This window comes from Natrix helvetica (genome assembly GCF_964273705.1).
Source record: "Natrix helvetica genome assembly, chromosome: 6".
NCBI lineage: Eukaryota > Metazoa > Chordata > Lepidosauria > Squamata > Natricidae > Natrix > Natrix helvetica.
The window spans coordinates 1,312,501-1,336,741 of NC_138553.1; the positions used below are offsets into that span (position 1 = coordinate 1,312,501).

The 24,241-nt window shown below is 43.0% G+C and overlaps 3 protein-coding genes across 3 annotated transcripts; all 3 read left to right on the forward strand.

The window, feature by feature from the left end:
* Positions 1-3,726: 3,726 nt before the first annotated feature.
* Positions 3,727-4,656, forward strand: LOC309394950 (olfactory receptor 5V1-like; the record flags this gene model as incomplete). Its single annotated transcript, XM_081958668.1, has 1 exon — positions 3,727-4,656. The coding sequence occupies one exon, from the start codon at positions 3,727-3,729 to the stop codon at positions 4,654-4,656; it is 930 nt and encodes a 309-aa protein (XP_081814794.1).
* Positions 4,657-10,597: 5,941 nt separating this feature from the next.
* LOC309394951 (olfactory receptor 5V1-like) lies at positions 10,598-11,506 on the forward strand (the record flags this gene model as incomplete). The annotated part of the gene is made up of 1 exon (XM_081958669.1): positions 10,598-11,506. One exon carries the CDS (start codon positions 10,598-10,600, stop codon positions 11,504-11,506), a length of 909 nt encoding a protein of 302 aa, XP_081814795.1.
* A 7,227-nt stretch (positions 11,507-18,733) lies between these two features.
* Positions 18,734-19,702, forward strand: LOC309394835 (olfactory receptor 5V1-like; the record flags this gene model as incomplete). The annotated part of the gene is made up of 1 exon (XM_081958461.1): positions 18,734-19,702. One exon carries the CDS (start codon positions 18,734-18,736, stop codon positions 19,700-19,702), a length of 969 nt encoding a protein of 322 aa, XP_081814587.1.
* Between the last annotated feature and the right edge of the window lie 4,539 nt (positions 19,703-24,241).

Consider the following 24,241-nt stretch of genomic DNA (forward strand, 5'->3'; position numbering starts at 1 on the left):
ATGAGTAAATGAATGAATGAATGAGTAAATGAGTGAGTGAGTGAGTAAATGAGTGAGCGAGTGAGTAAATGAGTGAGTGAGTGAGTAAATGAATGAGTGTGTGAGTGAGTGAATGAATGAGTGAGTGAAGAAATAACTGAATGACTGACTGAATGAATGAATGAGTGAATGAATGAGTGAGTGAGTGAGTGATTGAGTGAGTGATTGAGTGAGTGAGTGAATGAATAAAAGTACTGAATGAATGAATGAGTGAGTGAGTGAGTAAATGAGTGAGTGAGTAAATGAGTGAGCGAGTGAATGAATGAGTGAATAAATAACTGACTGACTGACTGAATGACTGAATGAGTGAGTGAGTGAGTGAGTAAATGACTGACTGACTGAATGAATGAGTGAGTGAATGAGTGAGTGAGTGAATGAATGAATGAATGAATGCCTAGAGACTAGCTGGACCTGGTTGGTAAGTTCTACACAAGATATTTTTTCCCAGAGGTCCCTGCTGTTTCTCCTCCCAGTTCCACTCCCTGTAGAATCCCAGGCAGGAAAATTCCCAGGGTACACACACCACGGCACATTTTCTTCCATGACCACCACCTGCCTTGCACAATGCAGGAACCAGGAGTGGTGCTTCTGTTGTGGGAATGAGCTTCTAGTCACCTCCCTTCCTGCTCTGTGGGCAGAGTTTTGACGAAGTCACATCACATCTCACTGTGTGAGAATCAAACTGTGGGAGAACATGGGGAGGCGGTGATTCTCCTTCAGCCACAGCTGGTGTTTTGCGGCAAAGGTGAGTCGCTTTATGGTTCATCCAGCATCCTTTCTGTGTTCTTGCCAGAATAGCGGAGTTGGAAGGGACCTTGGAGGTCTTCTGGTCCAACTCTCTGCTCAGGCAGGAAACCTTAGACCATTTCAGACAAATGGCTCTCCAATCTCTTCTGAAAAACCTCCCGTGATGGAGCACACACAGTATGTGGAGGCAGGCCGTTCCACTGGTTAATTGTTCTAGGTTTACTAGGTTGGTGGTTCTCTCCTTGCTTAGTTTCCATCCATTGCTTCTTGTCTTGACTTCAGGTGCTTTGGAGAATAGACTCCCTCTTTGTAGCAACCCCTGAGATATTGCAACACTGCTATCATGTCAGCCCTAGTCCTTCTTTTCATTAAACTAGACATACCCAGTTCCTCCAGCCATTCTTTAGCCTCCAGCCATCTAATCATCTGTGTTACTCTTTTCTGCACTCTTTCTTAATCTTTTTACATTGTGGCGACCAAAACTGAATGCAAATATTCCAAGTGTGGCCTTACCACGGCCTTATAAAGTGGTATTAACCCTTCAGGTGATCTTGGTTCTCTCCCTCTGTTGATGCAGCCTAGGACTGTGTTGGCTTTTTGGGCAGCTGCTGCACACTGCTGGCTCATATTTAAATGGTTGTCCACTAATATCCCTCTCACAGTTTCTACTATTGAGCCAGATACCACCTATTCCGTACATTTCATTTTTCCTGCCTAAATGTAGAACCTTACTTTTTTCACCACTGAATTTCATTTTGTTAGATGCTTTTTTTCCCCTTGAAAACATTTTACTTTTGTGCAGAAAAGAGCAACCAAGAGGATTAGGGGACTGGAGGCTAAAACATACAAAAAACAGTTACAGAAATTGGGTATGTTTAGCCTAATGAAAAGAAGGACTAGGGGAGAGATGATAGCAGTCTTCCAGTATTTGAGGGGCTTCTGCAAAGATAAGAGGGACAAATTATTTTCCAAAACACAAAAAAGGAAAATGAGAAGCTTGCTAAGCGAATCATCCTAGAATTAAGGAGAAATGTCCTAACGATGAGAGCAATCAACCAAATGGTCTCCTGTTCAGGCAGGGGTGGGACTAGAAGACCTCCAAAGTCCCTTCCAACTCTTAATATTCAATGCCCTTGTCCAAGAAGACAATATTTTCTCCAGGCACAAAACATCCAAAGTGCACAGAAGATCATCCAGGATGATGAGGGGACGGGAGGCTAAAACATATGAAGAATGGTTGCAGGAACTGAGCATGGCTAGTCTAGGGAAGAGAAGGACCAGGGGAGACAGGAGAGCAGCATTCCAATATTTGAGGGGCTGCCCCAGAGAGGAGGGGGTCAAGCTATTCTCCAAAGAACCCAAAGGCCAGAAAAGGAACAATGGATGAAAAGTGACCAAGGAGAGATTCAATCCGGAAATAAGGAGAAATTTTCTGACAGTGAGAACAATCAACCCAGGGAACAGAAGTTGCCTTTGGACACTGTGGGAGCTTCATCACTGAAAACCTTTAGGAAGAGACTGGGCTGCCATTTATCGGAAATGATGTAGGGTCTCCCGCTTGGGCCAGGGGGTTGGACTAGATGACCTACCAGCTTCCTTTTCAACTCTTTTAATCTGTATCTATCACAATATCTCCAAATACATCTCAGCCTCAAAAGAAAATTTTCCAAAAGGAGACCTCCAATTCATAGCCTACGTGCCATGATCTTCTGTCCAGTATGACCTCTACTGGTGACTGACCGCATTGTCCATCCATCCAGGAAACCACTTTTTCCCCATTCTTATGATACTTCAATGTATCCTAATGTACATACTTGAATGTAGGCTTCTTAGAAGTCCCTGCTACCCATAGGAAGTTGAGGGACAAACCCCAACAGTCAGACATAGCAGAGAATAGGGATTGCAATCCTAATACAGGAGAATGGAGATAAAGATGAAAGTAGATTTTTTCCTTTGGGGCTTACTGGAAAAAGATCTGGAGAAAAAATATGGAACTGTGTTACTCTACATGTTGATAGCAGCAAGAGTATCGTGTGCACAAAAATGGAAGGAGGCTTGGATTCCTTCCATGGACCAATGGCTGCAGAAGTTAAAATGGCAAAATTGTCTATTTTGATTAAAGGAAAGACTAGAAATACTTTTGTTTCCATGTGGAAACCGCTTCTGAACTTCATGCTTGACGTGGAAAAGAACGAAACTTTGATTTGGGGTTTTACTGATTAGATTGATAGTTCTTTAGAGAAATGGCTGGTTTATATTATTATGAAAAAACCAAAAGTTGCAATTTGATGTTAATGCCTTATTTTACTGCAATGGAGAGAGTTGGAAGTCAATGTTTCTTTTTCTCTTTTTTCCCCTTCTCTTCTTCACTTCTCTTCCCCACTCTTCCTCCCCACCATTTTCCTATTTACTTTTGTATTTTGAATCTTATTTTATCTTATAACTCAATAAAAATGTTAAATGGAGAATAGGGATTGCAACAACTAAATTCTCCACTGTTTCTTCATCCTTAATGGATAGTGGTCACGAGGTAGATCTTAATTTGGTTCCTAATCAATGATCATTACATTGTTTTAATATTCACCCCTCCATTTCTTTCTCCTGCTAGGTCACACTGTTTCTACTCATGGGCTTTTATCAAAAGAAGGATCATTTCCAAAGCTGCAAGGAAGGCAATGATGTCTTTGATTTTGGCCTGAGCTGGACTCTGGACCATCCTAGCATGTTCTCTGAAAGTGGGGTTTCTTCAAATGACAGAAGTAAAAGTGATAAAGGTGGACCTCTCAGCATTTCTATTGTCTCTTTCTTGCACTACAAAACATGAAGATTCCAGATCTAATATTGTGTGAGAGCCATTTATGTTGAAATAAGAAGAAGAAAAATCTCATTTGGTGTCCTTCTTAAGATCTAATATTAAGTCAACATAATCCCTAAATTCCCATGGATATCAGCAACCAGACTCCAGTTACTGAGTTTGTTTTGCTGGGTTTCTCCAACATCACAGACGGCCAGGACTATCTCATCCTGCTATTCTTCACCATCTATTTGATCACCATTCTGGGTAACTTCATGATCATCACTCTCATCCTGGTGGACTCCCATCTTCACAGTCCCATGTATTTTTTCCTCAGCCACTTATCCTGCTTGGATGTCTGCTACTCAACAGTCACCGTCCCCAAGATCCTTTCAAATCTCCTTCTCCAAAGACACACCATATCCTACAATCTTTGCTTGACCCAAATGTTCTTCTTGATAGGCTTCACAGGCTCAGAATGCTGGTTGCTGACCATCATGGCTTACGACCGCTATGCTGCCATCTGTCAGCCTTTGCGTTACTCACGACTCATGAGTCCACGTGTTTGTGTGATATCAGCCATTATTGCCTGGATCGGGGGCTTCCTGGATGCAACAGTTCACACAGCCTTGGCTTCCAACTTCCATTTCTGTGGATATAATCAGATCTACCACATCTTCTGTGATCTACCTCCTCTGCTGAAAATCGCTTGTGGTGACAAATTTGTCAGTGAGATAACAATCCACGTAGCCACGGTGTTTGTGGGATTGGGTCCCTTCCTTTTTGTAGTAATCTCCTACTTCTACATCCTTGCATCCATCCTGCGTATCCGTTCCAACACAGGGAGGCACAAAGCTTTTTCCACTTGTATTTCTCATGTGATGGTGGTCTTTCTTTATTTTGGGAATGGTTCTGTTAACTACAACCAGCCCAGTGCTGGCTACTCCCTGGAGACCGACACCCTGATTTCTACCATGTATTGCATTGTCACCCCCATGCTGAATCCCCTGATCTACAGCCTACGCAACAAGGAGGTGAAGGGGGCCCTGAGGAAGATCCTGGAAAGGAGAATATAGGATTCTTCTCAGATGTTGTAAAGACAACTTTGAAAGCCTTCCTGTCACATCAAGAGGTCAGCTCTTGTTTTTCCTGACTATACTCAGAACAGAGAAGGCACAAGAAATGTGTCTTAAGAAAGGGTTTGGACGATTTTCACAATTGGTAGCATTCAGACTCACTGCCTTCCTCCAGGTTTACTACAAATGGAAATGACTTGTCCTCTGCAACACCTTAACCAGTTAAAAGCTAGCAGAAACATTGACAGAAGTAATGAAGTTAGTTAGTGTTTACCTCATTTTGGGTTTGTTTGTTTGTTGAGTTTAATGTACTTTGTGAACTCTTAGGGTTGTGGGTCCAATTATCTTTGATTGTTCAGTATCCCAGGTGCTCCTAACATTAAGGAGCTTAACGGGTAACTATTGGTCAGGTAAAAAGTTTTATAACTACATGTGAGAAGATCGTTTCAAATTTTAAAGCTGAAACTACCTTATATCTCAGTTCACACCATGCATAGGCTAAAGGTGGTTTGTTTCATTTTAAAGAGGATAAAAAATGATATAATAGTACAATGTTAGAAATTTGGTAATTATTGAAAAATAAACAATTATTTTAATTAATGTTGACTGCATTTTGTCCTTCCTTTTGCATCCTTTATTCCACCATTTCTTTGATATTATGTAACTTTTGTCCCATGGCAAATTGTCCCGTGGTGAGTTGACTGTGCCGAGTTCTCCTGCTCCCCCCCCCCTCTGCTCAGGGTGGGACATCAAATATTCAAGAAGTGCCTGGCGGATCCCATTCAGATGCCCTTCAGATGTGTTGGGTGCCGACATCTGTTGGCCAGGATGGCTGTAGAGGGCCTAGGGAGAGAAAGAAGAACCAAAGGAAGAGCCTCTACCAAGGCAACGATCCGATAAGCAGGGCTTCAGCCTAGAGCAAGGAAGAGTCAGAAAACATCTCAAATAAGCCCCTCCCTAGTTCACCGAAAGATAAAGTGGGGGAGAAGGAAGTACCTTCAAACCAACCAGATCCTGTTCCTAGATCATAATAATAGTAATCCTGACCTACATGGCATTAGCTCTCTGGCCTGATTTACCTTGAAGAATTGGCATTGATGGGAATCGAACTCCTGTTATCTTGGACTTTATGTTTTATTATTTATTCACTAATCAAACATATATAGTTGGATATCTCACCAAAGGCAACTTTGGGTGTTGGTCCACCAGAGGGAGCAATGGAACGACTGGGAGAAATGGTCCCTCAGATAGCCTAATACCATGCCATGAAAGGCTCTCTAGGTCAAAAGGAGCACCTTCAATGCACTCAACACTCAGGCCCTCCTCCCCTTCTCCTCCTCCTCCTCCTCTTCCATTCTGTAAACCCCATTCTGTTCTAGCACTGATGATGCAACCTAGTTGGGTTCATGAAATGTCTGGGAAAAACAACCAAGCTCAGAAAGCACCAAGGATCCCACAATCCTCCTCTCCACAAACCCCACTCCCTTCTAGCACTGGTGATGTTACCTAATTGGGTCATGAAATGTCTTCAAGAAAACAACCAAGCTCAGGGAGTACTAAGGACCCGCTCCTCCTCCTCCTCCTCCTCCTCCTCTTCTTGCTCTTCCTCCTTCTCCTCTCCACAAACTCGCCCCTCTTCTAGCACTAATGATGGTATCTAGTTGAGTCATGAAATGTCTGGAAAAACACAGTCAAGCTCAGAAAACAACAAGGATCCCACCTTCCTCCTCCTCCTCCTCCTCCTCCTCTTCCTCCTCTCCACAAACCCCACTCCCTTCTAGTACTGGTGATGTTCCCTAGTTAGGTCATGAAATGTCTGCAAGAAAACCATGAAGCTCAGAGAATACACAGTTATTTATTTCAGTTCTGAGTACCAAATTGGAGTCCTATTGGATGATTTAAAAAAAAGAAAATAAATACAAGCGGCCAGACCTTGTAGTACCTAAAGTAAATGGGAGCAACCAGGTCATTCAGGCCCCCATGGAGCGGGCGCGCAACTTGGGCATCCTCCTGGATGCCCGGCTGTCCATGGATGACCATGTGGCAGCCGTGGCAAGGGGGGCGTTCCACCAGGTTCGCCTGGTGCGCCAAATGCGCCCCCTATTGGACCGGGATGCCCTTCGCACAGTCACTCACGTGCTGGTGACGTCCCGCCTAGACTACTGCAATGCTCTCTACATGGGGCTCCCCTTGAGATGCACCCGAAGACTACAGTTGGTCCAGAATGCGGCCGCGCGGGTGATTATGGGGAGTACAAGGTACTCCCATGTGACACCTCTCCTGCGCAAGCTGCACTGGCTACCTGTGGTCTATCGGGTGCGTTTCAAGGTGTTGATTACCATGGCACAGGACCTAGCTACCTGCGTGATCGCATCCTGCCCCATACATCCCTACGACCAATTCGCTCTCACAGAGAGGGACTTCTCCGGGTGCCATCCACTAAGCAGTGCCAGAGGGCGGCGCCCAGGAGCAGGGCCTTCTCTGAGATGGGCCCAGCCCTCTGGAATGACCTCCCCCCCCAACATTAGGATTACTACCGACCTCCGCTCCTTCCGTTCAAAACTCAAGACCCACCTTTTTCAACTAGCCGGCCTGGCTCAATTATAGTTCCATCTTTATCCTCCTGGCAATCTTTTAAATTTGTAATTTTATATTGGGGTATTTTAATTTTTAATTCTATTATGACTATTCCTATGTATTGTACTATGCGATTTTGATACCTCCTCCGTGAAATGTTTTAATTGTATAATATGTGTTTTTATTTATTGTACGCCGCCCCGAGTCCCTTCGTGGAGAGGGAGCGGCTAACAAATCTAATAAATTCAAATTCAATTCAATTCATTCCAAGCTACAGACAGGAGAAGAAATTTAGGAGACACTGATTAATAACAAAGGAGGTAACTGAACTCAAACATTTGCTCTTCATTGGTTATGCTTCAAATCTGAAAAAATGCTCTGCTTTGCTCCCTTCTTTTTCACCCCTTGCTCAATTAAACTTCCCTGTCTGCCTTCACTTGTCTCCAAGCAAGTCCTAGATGAAAGAGATTGGCCCCAGAGGACCCCTCCTCCTAGTTCTATTCCCTGCAGGGCCCAGGACAGAAATATTCCTAGGGCCCACACACCAAAGAACCTTTTCCCCCAAGCCCACCATCTACCATGGTCCATGCAGACAACCAAGCGACTTGCTTCTCTTATAAGAACAAGCTTCTAAAGATCTCCCTTCCTGCTCTGAGAGAAGACCTTTGGCTGAGCCAGCTCTCATCTCATTGTATCCAACTGGGGGGGAAGATGGGGAGAACATAACTCTGCTTCAGCCCCAGCTGGTCTTCTCCAGCTGGGATAACCACCAAAGGTGAGCTGCAGCTATCCACCCCAGCATCCTCTTTTGGGGAAATGTGGCAAGGAGAGATTGACATGGAGAGCAAGAGGAGCACAATTTCTCCTCGGAATTTCTGCTTAGGGGAGCTCAGAAATGGCAAATAATGTCTCATCTTTCTTGATCTTTTCTAAAGTTGTCTTGAACAACGGATATCATTTTCCAGATTACAGATTGACAGAGTTGGAAGGGATCTTATAGGTCATCTAGTCAAGCCCCTCCCCTCACCCAAGCAGGAGACCCTACCCCATTTCTGACAGAGGGCAGTCCAGTCTCTTCTTGAAAGCCTCCAGTGATGAAGCTCCCACAACTTCTGAAGGCAACTTCTGTTCTACGGGTGGATTGTTCTCACTGTCAGAAAATTTCTCTTTATTTCTAGGTTGAATCTCTTTGTTCAGTTTCCATCCATTATTCCTTTTCTGGCCTTCGGGGGCCTTGGAAGAATATTTTCACTTGCTGAGACAGATAGCTGTAACCACTGATAGCCCAGCCTTATGTATCTTCCTAGGACTATGACTTGCTTTAAATAAAACTTTGCCCAAAAAATATCTACCTTCAAAAACCATAGAATCAAAAGGTTGGAAGAGACTTTGGAGATTTTCTAATGCAACCCCCTGTCCAGATCAGAAATGTTCAGACCATCCCAGACAAAGGGCTGTCCAATGTTTCCTGGAAAACCTCCACAACTTCAAGAGACAGCTGTTCCACTCCTTCGTAGCTCTCACAGTCAGTAAATACCTCTTTATTTTGAGTTTGGATCTCTCTCTTTTAAGCTTCTACCTTTTGGTTTTTCTCTTACCTTCAGATGTTCTCATACTTAACAGAATAACAGAGTTGGAAAGGAGCTTGGAGATCTTCTAATCCAATTCCCTGCTCAAGCAGGAAACCAATCTCTTCTTTAAAACCTCCAGTGTTGGAGCACTCACAACTTCTGGAGGCAACTTCTGTTCCACTGGTTGATTGTTCTCACTGTCAAATTTCTCCTTAGTTCCAGGTTGCTTCTCTCCTTGATTAGTTTTCATCTGTTGCTTCTTGTCTTCCCTTTGGGTGCTTTGGAGAATAAATGGACCTCCTCTTCCTCTGGAGAAGTCCTCCCCATCTTCTGCCCTGGGTCAGCCCTTCATGAATTGAAGGATTGCTATCATGTTTCTGCCTAGCCTTCTCTTCGTTAGGCTGAACATGCCCAAATCTTATAAGTGTTACTATTATAACTCTTCACTATCTTGACCTTATGTCCTAGATCAAACCTGGGTACCAGAAACTTATCCAGATGTGTTTCCTACCTTTTTTAACCTAACACTGCAGGTGCAGAAGAAATTCTAGTGTTTATGGACGCTTATAATAAAAGAGAGAAAATACAAAAATGATCATTGCTTTCCAACACCTTTTAGCATTGAAGTTTTATAAATGCTTAAATAATGATAAATATAAATAGAGCGAGAGGGGAGAGCAGATATCAAGTAGGCAAAAAACTCTAACTTCTTGGGAGCAAGTTAGATTCCTAGCACACACTTATTACAACAATTCCTACTGTAACAAAGAAAGTTGATGGAGAAACTTAATTGGAGTGTCTACAGAATACAGAATAACAGAATTGGAAGGGACCTTGGAGGTCTTCTAGTCCAACCCCCTGCTCAAATAGAAGACCCTATAGGATGTCCAGTCTCTTCTTAGAAGCCTCCAGTGATGGAGCAACCACAACTTCTGGAGGAAAGTTGTTCCACTGGTTAATTGTTCTCACTGTCAGAAAAATTTTCCTTAGTTCTAGGTTGGTTCTCTCCTTGCTTACTTTCCATCTGTTGCTTCTTGTCCAGCCTTCTGCTGCTTTGGAAAGTAGATTGACCCCCTTGTCTCTGTAGGAGCCACTTAAATATTGGACTGCTGCTATCATGTCACCCCTAGTCCTTCTCACCATTCCCACAACTGTTCATCATACATCGTTCCCCTAATCATCTTTGTTGTGCGTTTATGTACTCTTTCTAGACTCTCAACATCTTTTTTATATAGATTTAGATCTTGACAACCAAAACTAGGTACGTACATCCTGAACTTGGAGCTTCTTCACAACCTTCTCCATGAATGTTTGGTTCTCCTTGGAAGAAGATGTTTCCAGGGGAAGGAATAGCACCCACCGAAAAATAAAGATGTTCCCCTTTCATGTCTATCATAGGCTGGTGACTTCCTGAGGAATTAAAATAAAAACGTTTTGGTCCAGCTTAGACATTCAAAATGTCACCTTCAGGGCACAAGAGTTGGAGAAGGCAGGATTGGAGGACTGCTACTTCCCCCTCAGACCATCTACATTCCATGCTGTGTCACCTTAACCATGAAAAGATCACTTGTCCTCTTTATGAAAAGCAGATGCAGAACTTGGAAGGGATGCTCCGCAGAGCTTCTCAGCAGGTAAAAGTCCAAGAAAGCAGGAGAAGAATTAGGTTCTTCTCCCCCAGCTCAGAAATCTAATTCTTCTCACGCTATATTAATTCTAATTTCTTCACATGCCCATTTCTCTCTTCCCAGCTGTCCATTTTCTTCCTGATGGATTCCCAGAACCAAACACGGGAGATGGAATTTGCCTTACAGGCATTCTCCATATTCCAGAGACACCACGTCCATTTTTTCTTGGTGTTCCTGGCTGCCTATTTGGTCACCCTGCTGGGCAATTTCATGATCATAACCCTGGTTCTCCTGGATTCCCGTCTCCACACCCCCATGTACTTCTTCCTCAGCCAGCTCTCCTGCTTGGATATCTGCCTTTCTTCCGTGGTGGTACCAAAGATTTTGGTGAGCCTTCTACGCCAGCAGCACACCATCTCCTACAACCAGTGCCTGGCACAAGCCTTCTTCCTGATTGGGTTTGCAGGATGTGAGCCGGCACTGTTGGCTGTCATGGCCTATGACCGCTATGCCGCCATCTGCCAACCTTTGCACTACGCCCACCTGGTGAGGGGCAAGTTTTGCGTCCAGCTATCTGTGGCCATCTGGCTCTGGGGCTTCCTGGACTCAGCCATCCACGTTTCTCTGGCCTCCAGGTTAGAGTTTTGTGGAAACAACAATGTTCCTCACATCTTTTGTGATGTCCCCCCTTTCCTGAAAATCACCTGCAGTGATACCTGGGTCAACGAACTGACCAACCACATCACCAGCATCTTTGTGGGCCTTGTCCCTGTCCTCTTCATTCTCCTGTCCTACTTCTACATTTTGGGCTGCATTTTGCGGATCCGTTCAAACACCGGTAGGCGCAAAGCCTTCTCCACCTGTGCTTCACACCTTGCTGTCGTGATTGTCTGCCTTGGAAATGCCTTTGTGAACTACAACCAGCCCAGTGCTGGCTACTCTCTAGAGGTGGACACCTTGATCTCCACCATGTTTTGTATCATCAACCCCCTTCTGAACCCTTTGATCTACAGCCTCCGCAACAAGGAGGTGAAGGGGGCCATGAAGAAGGTTCTTGGCTGCCAGAAGGTCGCCTAGCCTTTATCTAGGGCTGAGTCTTTTGTGGAATTTCATGTGTTTCTGCTCCTTAACAAAAATGAAATTTGTGTACAGGAACTGGAGTAGAAGGACATTCTTAAGATTCCTGTAGAAGCTAACCAGACACCAGAGACATACTATCACATGTGGTGGACATGTGTAAAAGCAAAATATTTGACAAAAATACATACATGGTCGGAGAAAATGTTAAAACAACATATAGATTATAAGACAGAAATATTTTTGCTAGGCATAATACCTTATAAAGGGAGTCTATATTTAATATTACATGCCTTGACAGGAGCAGGAATTGTAGTTGCACAGTATTGGAAAAATGAGGAAACACCCACAGAGGATGATGTAAGTTTTTAAAAAATTTAGATTGTGCAGAAATAGATAGACTGACACTGAAAATAAAAGAAAAAGAAGATGCGGAGTATTTTTGAACAAGAGACTTGTTTTATAAATGGTGGGACAGTAGAGGTAGAAATTAGGAGTGGGAAAAGTATTATTGTATAAAAATAAGTTGATCCAGACACTACGCTGTTCACTAAGCACATATGTATTTAATGTGGAAATATATAAATAAACTATTTTTTTTAAAGATTCCTGAAGAGCCACTCTCAGAAGAAAACAAATAGAGATTCTTAGTTATGAGTAGGTGGGACGTTGCATCTGAATAAAAACTCATTCAAAAGTGATAGGTTAGGATTCCAACTTAAGACAGGATGGATTTTACAGAATTACGGATTAACAGAGTTGGAAGGGACCGCTCCTTTTTGTTATTTTTATCTTGTTCCGTACCTAGAGTTCTTTGGACAGATGAGAGTCTGTATAAATTGGATTAACAAAGTAAATAAAAAATATTCCCAAAACGTCTGGATTTTATTCCTCTTTCCCTCCAAGTCCAGATGAAAAGAGGGGATGGTGAGAGAGGGGAAAATACAGGTGGGTTTCCTTGGTGCTCTCTGGGCTTTGGGTGGGGTTGCATATGTTTTATGATCTAACTAGGGTATATCATTAATATTAGAAGGGGGGAGGGGAAGAGGAGGGGAGGTGGTGGAGGAGGAGGACTGTGAGGTCCTTGGTGTCCTCTGAGCTTGGTGGTTTTCTTGCAGACATTTTGTAACCCAACTAGGTAACATCATCAGTGCTAGAAGAGGATGGGGTTGGAGGAGGACGAGGAGGATAAGGACGAGGACAAGGAGGATGAGGACAAGGAGGACGAGGAGAAGGAGGACGAGGACTGTGAAGTCCTTGTGCTTTCTGAGCTTGGTTGTTTTCTTGAAGACGTTTCATGACCCAAGTAGGAAACATCATCAGTGCTAGAAGGGAATTCTAGAAGCAAAGCCCTCTCCCTTCTAACACTGATGATGTTATCAAGTTTGGTAATGAACCATCTGCAAGAAAACCACCGAGTTCAGAAAGCACCAAGGACCTTACAATTCAACCCATAAATAGTCTCTTCTTCCAATTTCCATATCCTATTGTGAGCATCTCAGAGGAAGCTGGGAACTCCTGCCTCTCTTTTCTGATGGTTTCCTTGGTGGCACCTCTTCCCCTCCTTCCTACCCCAACCTCATTCACACAACCCATTATTCCACTGCTCTGACGGGAAACCCAAACTGGGTATGTGACCACCATCCCAAGGCCTGGATCACCTAAGAAGGGTCCATGGTTGTCATGGTGTCCATGGTGGAGTCCTGAGCCACACCTAACCCCACAGAGGGCAGATGGACATTCTCTAAGGCCATAAATCGGGGATATTTCACTTCTACTCCAGAAATGACACCAAGAGACTCAGGCAGGGAGGTTGCTACGTAGCAGAGAGGCTGGTACAACACCAACTGTCCCAACTGATCCCTAGAGCCCAATTTAATGACCAGGATCTCACATCAAGTAACTTGTGTAGTAGTATCCCTGAAAGCCTTAAGAAACTTTCGGAGGACAATTGCTGCACTTCCACCGGTCAAAAGCAAGAAGCCAAGAGTGGAATAGAGTTCAAAAGTACTACTACAAGTTTATTTCATGCTGCCTATGTATAAGAAATGGCATCCTTGCCTCAACTCCTGCCCACCTAGCAGATCGAAAGCATGCAAATGTGAGTAGATAAATAGGTACTTCTAATAAAGTGATTTATCACAGCTTTTCACACTTAACCATTGCTGTATCCCCATGCTCAGGCAATCAATATTCAGATTCTTGACAATTGGTTCATATTTATGATGGTCGCAGTGTCCTGGGGGCCACGTTTTGTGACCTTCTGACAAGCAAAGTCAATGGGGAAGGCCAGATTCACTTAATGACAGTGTTACTAACTTAACAAGTGCAGTGGTTCACTTAACCACGGTGGCAAGAAACGTTGTAAAATAGGGCAAAAACCACAACTGTTTTACTTAGCGAAAGACATTTTGGCTCAAGGACAGTCATAAGTCAAGGACTATTTGAATCGGTAATTAGGATTTTTTTACTTAATTAACATCTCCCAGAGAGCACAGCCCATACCTGCTCACAGCCTCTGAAATCCGCCTCAGAAGAGACCTTGGAGGTCTTGTAGTCCAACCCCCTGCCTAGGCAGGAAACCCTATACCATTTCAGACAAATGGCTATCCAACAGCATCTTAAAGACTTCCAGTGTTGGGGCATTCACAGGCAAGCTGTTCCACTGATTAATTGTTCTAACTGTCAGGCAGTTTCTCCTCAGTTCTAAGTTGCTTCTCTCCTTGATTAGTTTCCACCCATTGCTTCTTGTTCTACCCTCAGGTGCCTTGGAGAATAGTTTGACTCCCTCTTCTTTGGGGCAACTCCTGAGATATTGGAAGGCTGCTATCATGTCTCCCCTGGTCCTTCTTTTCATTAAACTGGACATGCCCAGTTCCTGCAACCGTTCTTCATATGTTTTAGTCTCCAGTCCCCTAATCATCTTTATTGCTCTTCTCTGCACTCTTTCTAGAGTCTCCACATCTTTTCTACATCGTGGTGACCAAAACTGAATGCAAATATTCCATGTGTGGCCTTACCAAGGCCTTATAAAGTGGTATTTACACTTCACATGATCTTGATTCCATCCCTCTGTTTATGTAGCCTAGAACTGTGTTGGCTTTTTTGGTGAAGATCTATGATAAAGATCTCGTCCGTATGCTGTCCATCTCCTTGGCTCTAGCTTTAAGCTTTTTTAAAAAGTAATTGTTTTATATTTGTCTTTTTAGTGTTTAGAAGAATCACTTCATCAAAGAAAGGGGAAGCATATAAATTTAACAAATGAATACATAAACCCCGCTGGACACTTTTCCATGTTGTCCTGATATCCAATTCCCACCCTTTGTCAAGCAAGAAGCTTCTGGTTGGTTTGTTCTTCTGCTTTGTGATGCAAGTCATCTCCAGGGACATCTCAGGTGCCATAAAAATGTGTCTCTCTCTCTTTTTCTGCAAGCATTGGCTCTTTGTGCGACACAGGATGAATGCAGGGCAGGTATGAGACCTCCAATGTCTAAAGGAGGCTGAGAACAAGAAACGAAGACCCTCCTCAAGACAGAAAGGCCAACTGGGGAGTTTTCAAGCAGTAGGAAAAGGAAAGGAAGAAGGAGGAGGAGGAGGAGGAGGAGGAGGAGGAGGAGGAGGAGGAGGAGGAGGAGGAGGAGGAGGAGGAGAAGGAGAAGGAGAAGGAGAAGGAGAAGGAGAAGGAGAAGGAGAAGCATATCTTCTACCTTCATCCAGGAGACTCTGATCAGGTGAGGGATAAAGAGAAAAGGGGTGGAGGGGGGGTGATTAATGCCTGCACCAACCATTTCTGGTGCACCTCAATACCAGCCATTGTCTGGAACAGGGGTCTCCAACCTTGGCAACTTTAAGACTTGTGGACTTCAACTCCTAGAGTTCCTCAGCCTGAGGAACTCTCGGAGTTGAAGTCCACAAGTCTTAAAGTTGCCAAGGTTGGAGATCCCTGGTCTGGAGGATGCATAAATTGCATGTTGTTGGTGAGAAGAAGCTCACCCCTTTTTCATGCCTGATGGGGCAGAGCTTTCTCTCCCCTTCCTCTTCCCTCAGAAGGAGAAAAGGTGTTTTTGTTGAGCAAGCTACTCTTCTGAGAAGAAGTTGGGAAAGGTTTTTATCTTGCTGGTGCAAAAGGAAAGGCTCAGAGGGGAGGGGGGGATGAACATCTGGTCCCAGATGTCCCAAAAAGTCAACTGGACTTGCTTGGGGTTTTTTTTTCCTTTGAAAATGTTTTTTTTTCCAATCCAATTTTTATTTTTTATATTCTTTACACATATCAATGCATGAATGGTGTGATAACTGGGTAACATACATCTCAGTACAGATAAACATAGTCTTATTATTCCTAAATATTACATTTCTTTACCCTTGTTTCATATTATTCATACATGTCTTTTATTATCACCCTTCCTTTCTGAACTGTCTTTCTGTTTTTTTCTATATCTTAACATTTTAACATATAATAATTATTCCCCCCCACTATTTTCTATCCCCATTTTAACTGTTTTCCCCTTTCATATTGCTATAATATTCAAAGACATGTTTTCCACCTATTTTGTTGTTCATATTTCCATAGTTAAATTAACATTCCATCCTTCATTCTTCCATTTTTCAATATCTCCTTATACAGTCTTGGTATCAATCACAATCATTTATACATTTAAGGTATTTCTATTCATGTTCTTTCCAGTTCTTCAGTCCATATGCTTCTACTATTAATAGACATGTTTAGATTAATATATATTTATATATATTTCCCTAATTGCCCCTTAAGGTCCGCTGTTATTCATATTTTATACATATTTACTAGTACGGTTATTCAACATCTGTTTTTCCCATTCTTCATATCCATTTATTTTACAATATTAACCTGATATCTATCACACTGCTAAAATAATAATCCATGTTTCCATGTTTTGCTTCTCATCCAAAAAAACTTCTTCAGTCTTCTTCAGAATTGAAGAAGCTTCTTGGATGAGAAGCGAAATGTTTTCAAGGAAAAAATTAAGAACATCCAGTTGCCTTTTGGGGAAGAAAAAGTATCTTTGGGACCAACGGGGTCTGGGTGATTGATGATTGAGTCTGAACATGGAGAGAAGCTCAAAGGACAGAGTCCAAGGATCAGAAGGGGAGTTAATTCACTAATTAAGCAAACAAAACAAACCACTTCTTCTCATCCCACCCAGACACCAAATTAGATATTAGAATGTGCAGAAATGAACAGATTAACATTAGTAATTAAGGAGAAAGAGCAAACTGAAATCATTAAATGATTTGGGAAGTATTTTATCAATGGTTGGAGAATAAAAAAGGATTTTGGAAATGAAAAAATAAGCAGACAATACGCTTAGATAGAGATATAGATAAGATGGAAACTGCTAGTTATGTGTATGATGAGAATAATGATGGTAAATGTTGATATGATATTAAGAAGAAAAATGGAGAGTTTTATAACATTTAAATGCTCAATATATTATAATACTAAACTTAGGGAAATAACGTTAATGTGAATGTGAAAGATGTGGCAAAAGAGGTACGATGTTGCACAGAGAGGTTTGTACCCAGACGACACGCTGCACAAGGAAAGATGGAATGCAACTGAAAAATACTAAAACTCTTTAAATAAAAAAGAGAGAGTGAGACAGTCCAAGGATCAGAAGGGGGGGGTTATTCATTAATTAAGCAAACAAACCAAACCACTTCTTCTCATTTTGCACAGACACAAAATTATTCTCTCAAAATGAGGATTAGCACTAACGGGAGAAACTTTCATGGTTTGCATTGCAGCAGTAATTTATCTGCAAACTTCCCCACCCAATGCCCCTGAGAAGACCCAAGCATGGCTACCCAGGACTCCAGCAATGGCTAAGGAGAGATCTCCCACTTCAAGGTCATCTCTAGCCTCCATCTCCAGGGGCCACCAAGACATTTCTCCTCCTTGAAATGGTCTTATCCCACCACCACACCGCTCCAATTTCCATCCCAGTCAGGTTGGATGGATGACTTCACACACACGCACGCACGCACGCACACACACACACACACACACACACAAGTCTTCCCTGAGCAGGAGGGAGAATACTTCCCCCTTTTCTGGGTTCCTAGCAGACCAGGTGGCTGCATCTCCTCCGTATGCCGTGATGGGCCTTGTGGTTTCTGGACCTTGTGCTGCTGGATGGACCATTGGCGAGATTGTGATTTCAGGCACTTTGCACACCCAGAAATGGAATTAGCCTGGTAACCTGCCTTAAGTGTCCTGTACAAACAAAGATTTGTGATCACACATAAGTGGTCATAAGTTTATAATTCTTGATATATTTATTCTTTCCACAAGCTCTCTCAAATGCTGGGTCCAGAAATCTCCTCTCTTTTTTTATTTGAAAAGTTTTTTATTAGATAAACATTAAAAACATTGGACATAGTACGACATTTCTGGCATAAACGTTTACATATAGTGATTGGATCTTACAATTACATTTTATATCCATTACATAGGTGTGTGTAATCAGTCAGATTACCTGTCCATTGATCCTTTCTTTTATATAATTACTAACCATACAAATACATATCCAATTTCTACATATCACACCTTCTTAATACCTTACTTTCCAATTCTTGTCTGTGTTTTTCTGTCCCGGCCTTTTCTCCTCATTGACCAGAAATCACCTCTTGTGGCTGCAGGGAAATTTGCACAACTATTAAGATCCCTTCCTAATAATCTCCAAGATAGTATCTGATCTATCTGTTAATACTTCAATAGTATCACTGCTAGTAAATTTTGCAGGGCTTACTACCTCATGCCACCCTTTCTATTTAGTTACATTTTTTGGCATTAATTATTTGTGTAAACCCTAAAAAGAGATGAAGGATCTTAGAGGAACACAGCACATGGAAGGAATTGTGTTGTTCATTTCCATCTGCGTCCAACAATCCTCATTCTGCATCTTTGCACAGGGGTGCAAATTGGGGAGTGCTAAGTTACACATAGCATGTGTGCCAAATGGCTTTTGGGGAATTTATAATAAGCTTCCACCTGAGTAGAAGAAACCCAGAATCATTTCTCCTACCTGATGATTATTTTATTCACGCAAAGTATGTTTAATTGTTCCAGTTGGACTTCGGGAAGTCCAGTGGTTCCCTCATGCGTCTGAAGCTTCTCCTTCATGCTGTGATTTGAAAGGAGCAGCTACTACCTGAATTCTGCTACGTTTCAACATTGTCCACCACATCTGGATGGACCTCATGGAAGGTGGCAACCAAAGCCTGCAGGTGACCGAATTCCTGTTCCTGGGTTTCTCCGGCATGCCCAGAGGTCAACCTTTCTTCTTTCTGCTGTTTCTGGCCATCTACCTCATCACCTTGGTGGTCAACTCAGTCATACTCATCTTGATCCAGGTGGATTCACGCCTCCACAGTCCCATGTATTATTTCCTCAGCCATCTGTCCTGCTTAGACATTTGCTATTCCTCGGTCACCCTCCCCACCGTCCTGGTGAACCTCCTGCGCCAGCAGCCCACCATCTCCTACAATGACTGCATGGCCCAGATGTTCTTCCTCATGAGCTTTGTGGGAACTGAATGCGCACTTCTGGCCGTGATGGCCTACGACCGCTATGCGGCCATCTGCAAACCTTTGCGCTATACTGCGCTCATGAGTAAGTGGGTGCGAGTCCCTCTGGCTACCGCTTCATGGATCTGGGGCCTTCTCAACTCAGCCATTCACACAGCACTGGCCACCGATTTGGCCTTCTGTGGAGACATCAAGATCCATCACATTTTCTGTGATGTTCCTCCACTCTTGAAAATTGCTTGCAGCGACACCTATGTCAATGAGATGGCTCTTCACACAGCAACTGTCTTTGTGGGCCTGAGCCCTTTCCTCCTTATTGTTATTTCCTACATCTACATCTTATCTACAATTCTGAAGATCCGTTCCAGCACTGGACGGAGAAAGACCTTCTCCACCTGTGGTGCCCACTTGATTACCGTCATCGTCTACTTTGGGATGGCCGGCTTAAATTACAACCGTCCCAGTGCGGGCTACTCCTTAGAGGTGGACACCCTAGTTTCCACCCTGTATTGTATGATCACCCCCATGCTGAACCCCCTAATCTACAGCCTCCGAAACAAGGACGTCAAAGGAGCCCTACAAAAACTTCTGGGCATTCAGGAGATGAAAGATGCATCTCCTGGAAAGCAGTGAAGGGAAAACTGGATTGCCTTCCTGCCCTCTCTGCTTATCCTGGTCTGTAAAGTAGCAACAAGTGGACAGGAAGAGGGCACACAGGGAAAGGAAGGGTGGGAGATTCTAGACAGTGGCTATCCTGGGTCTCTACCTCTTCATCTCCAGGCTCTGTTTGTCTTGTCTAGCTCTCCTCCGCTGTTCCATCATTGGAGATTTTGAAGAAGAGACTGGATAGCCACTTGTCTAGAATGGTACAGGGTTGGCTGTTTGAGCAGGGGGCTGGATTAGAAGACCTTCAAAGGTCCCTTCGAACTCTGTGACTCTGAGTGGCTGTCCTAAGTGTCTTCCTCTTCATCTCCAGACTGTGCTGCCTCTTTTCTCATTCCCCTCTTTGGGAAGTGCTCCTTCCTTCCTGGGAACCTGCCACTTCACTGTAATCCATCAGACCAGTGCTTACTCTGTAGGCACCACCCGTCACACAATGGGAAAGAAGGTGGTGAAAAGGCTGGAATTCACAGTCTACAATTTAAAGGAAGCTTAAATTTAAAGGAAATGATGCACCATTGGTCTACGAGCCAAAATAAATTCTCTAAGGTATATAAAGGCACGTCTCATCTCTGCTGAGAAAGTAAAAGGGGGGAGGGGAATTTGTGAAAAAGGAAGGGGGAAAAGAGAGGAAAGGGAAAAGGAAAGGGAAGGGAAGGGAAAGGAACGGTATAGAAAGGGGAGGGAAGGGAAGAAAAGAAAAGAAAGTTGGAGGGAAGGAAGGAAAGAAAGGAAAGGAAGTGGGAGGAAAGTAAATGAGAGGGAGGAGAGGAGAGAAGAGGGAATTAAGTGGGAGGGAGAGAAGGGAAGGAAGTGGGAGGAAAGAAAGTGGAGGGGAGGGAAGGAGAGGGGGAAGATGTTGATTCCAATCTTCTCTAGAGGAATTATGAATACAATTATAAGTTTACCTCTTACTGTATGGTTACAATATGCTTCCAGCCACTCTTGAAAATTGCTTGCAGCGACACCTGTATCAATGAGATGACTCTTCACACAGCAAGTGCCTTTGTGGGTCTGAGCCCATTCCTACTTGTCATCATTTCATACGTCTACATCTTATCTACAATTCTGAAGATCCGTTCCAGCACTGGACGGAGAAAGACCTTCTCCACCTGTGCTGCCCACTTGATTACTGTCATTGTCTACTTTGGGATGATCAACTTGAATTACAACCATCCCAGTGCCGGCTATTCCTTGGGAGTGGACACCCTGATCTCCATGTTATATTGTGTTGTCTCCCCCATACTGAACCCCCTAATCTACAGCTTTTGAAACAAGGAGGTCAAAGGGGCCCTACGAAAGTTTCTGCAAATTCAGGAGAAAGATGATTCATGTCTTGGAAAGTACTGAAGGAAAACCTTTGGTCTCCTTCCTAGTCTCTCTGCATATCCTTTTTAGTAGACCAGCAATAACCTTTCCAGACTGAGGGGTTGTGTAGATGTAAATTCCAATAAGGTTGATTGGCTCAATGACATTTTGGACTCTGCCTGACATATCCTTCCTTCCTATGTCCTCATTTTGATTTAATTACTTAAAGGAGAAAGGGGAAAAAAGATCTGGAGAACTTTCTCCCACCTATCTGTGATACGATGTTCAAGGTATTTCCAGAAGGATCTTTTCCCTCTCCAATGTCCCCCTGACCTTCACCTCCCTATGGTTGTTTCAGATTTTATAAAATGATGAGCAAAAATTATTGAATGTCCATCATCTGTTTGGTAGCCAATCAAGGATTTGGGAAAATAAAATCCCATTATCCCAAAATACTAGATCTATAATTACAAGGAGAAGGCTGTGTGGGATAATGAGTTATGACAAATGGTGAGTAGAACAATTGGAATAAAAGATGTATATCTTGGACAAATGCTATGCTTTTTTTCTGAATTTTCATTGGTTTCATCCTAAATACACCCAGAATTCCCCATCTGAGTGGAACAGCAGGTGTGCAGATCTTGGAGACCCAAAATTCTAATTAGGAAGAAGCAGCTTCTGATAGCCCACTAAAAGAAGAGGCAGCTCTTTTCCACTTCCACTACCTCAGGCAGGGTTGTGGACTGTTGTGTCACTTGGCAAGCAAGACAAAGGCAGTGAAGAAGTTGGGCATGGACACCCTTCATTGTTCCTTTGTGATAGTGGGGAACATCTGTAGCTCAGGTGGAGGATGAGGGAGGAGGCTCATCCTTCGAGTTTATGGGTTGATTCCCCAAATTTTCATTACCAGGCTAGGTAACATCTTCAGCATGACCCACACCAAACCCATCACAAGATCCTCACCTGTTGTGACCGTCACTGGCGTGACCTCCCCATCACAAGAGTTACTGACCACACGAAGCCCCTATAAGTAGAAGAACTCCAACACTGACCTCTCTTAAACTCCTCTAAAGATGTTACCTGGCATGGCAATGAAAATGAACTTCCACACTCAGATATTCCTTCTTCATTGATGGGTTTGTCATTCTTATTCATCTCCTCTCTACATATGACCAACAACCCTGTAAGGTGTTTTTGGATTGTGCTGTCTGCAAGAAGGCCAAATCCAAAGCAGCAGCCATTCCCAAACACGCTACATGCCTGTCAACATGCATTTTTGATTTGGTACACACTGACATAGCGGGTCCTTTTCTGCCAGCACTTGGTGGTAAAAAATATTTTCTAACAATTGTTGATAATTACTCTAGATATGGATTTGTATATCCTATGAAAGAGAAATCTGAGACCTTTCAGATCTTTAAAGACTTTGCAGTGCTTGTTTCTACCCAACACCAAATTCATATCGCCAGAATCCAGAGTGACCGTGGTGCAGAATTCATGTCTCAGCGTTTCCAGGACTGGATGCATAAGAATGGAATTCTTCATCAGACATCGGCTCCGTACACACCGGCTTATAACGGAGTTGCAGAACGAAGACAAGGGGTCCTACAACCCATGATGTGTTGTCTCCTAGAAGACACCAATCTCAGTAACCCATACTGGGGTGAAGCTATCAAATATGCAAATAACATTGTCAACCGTACTTGGAGCAGTGTAATAAATCAGACTCCTTTCTTCATGATGTACGGCTACAAGCCCGATCTCAAGAACCTCCACATTTTTGGTTCATACGCTATGGTGAACATTCCCTTAGCTCAAAGAAGAAAAGGAGGTCCAGCAGCAAAGAGACTGAGATTTATGGGTATTAATGATAATTCAAAATGGAGCAAATTTATTGATCCTAAACATGCAATTGTCATTTCACAATCTGCTAATTTTGAGGAAGATGTTAACTGGTCCAGGATTCATTCCAATGATCCTGAAGTTTATTTTCCTAGAGATGATATTGTAGATGCCACACAGCCTGATGACCAAGATTCACAGGCAGATATGCCATCCACTAGTTCTTCTCAACCTGATGTTCCGTCTTCGCGAGCCGCCGATGCTGATGCTAGCGACGAATGTGAGGACAAGGACGAAGCAGAAGAAGAATGGACTGTTGTTCCGAGACATTCCAAGAGGGTCACAAAGGGAATCCCTCCACAGCTATATTCATGGCAACTGACAAAAACACCTTTGCCTTTGATTTGCAATGTTACACTTCCTCCTGATACATTCCCACAAATCAAGCATCTTCCTGATTCAGAGCAAGAGAGTATGGTATGAGGCAATGCAGGATGAAATGGACAGTTTAAAGAAACTTAATGTATTTACATCTGCAAAACCCCCAGCAAACAAAAAAGTCATTGGCACTCGATGGGTCTACAACATTAAAAAGAAGCCAAATGGTGAGTCATTGTACAAGGCCAGACTTGTAGCTCAGGGTTTTGCTCAATGTTATCCTGAGGACTACACAAACACCTACTCACCGACAGTCAGAACTGAGAGTGTAAAAATTGCTTTAACCACTGCAACTATTCTTGGTTTAGAAGTTTTCCAGTTCGATGTGGACCCGACTTATTTACATGCTGACCTAGATGAAGAGATCTACGTAAGAGGCCCTCCAGGATTCCGACAGCAAGAAGGGGATACCTGGTTTCTAAACAAAAGTCTTTATGGTCTAAAACAATCAGGTTTAATGTGGTACTTATGTTTTACTGGCAAACTAAATTCAATGGGTTTTATTAAGTCCGAAACCGATGAGTGTGTGTTCACAAAAAGATCTAACAATGCATATGAGATAATTCTTGTTTATGTTGATGATATTGTTTATATTGGTCCAAATAAGAAAATGAGTGAGATTTTTGCTAAAGCTTTGCAGAGATACTTCACATTGAAATCTTTAGGTCATATTAGCACTTACTTAGGTGTTCAAATTGAAAAGACACAGAAGGGGTTTAGTCTTTCACAAGAGGATAAAATTGAACAAATTTTGCATCATTGCAACATGAAGGATGCTAACACAACAAAGACACCCATGCAAACAGATTTTCACAACTTGACACATGAATCAAGTCCTGAGTTCGAGGATCAAACACTGTGTTCAGTCATTGGGTCACTGTTGTACATTAGTAGTTGGACCAAACCCGACATTGCACTTAGTGT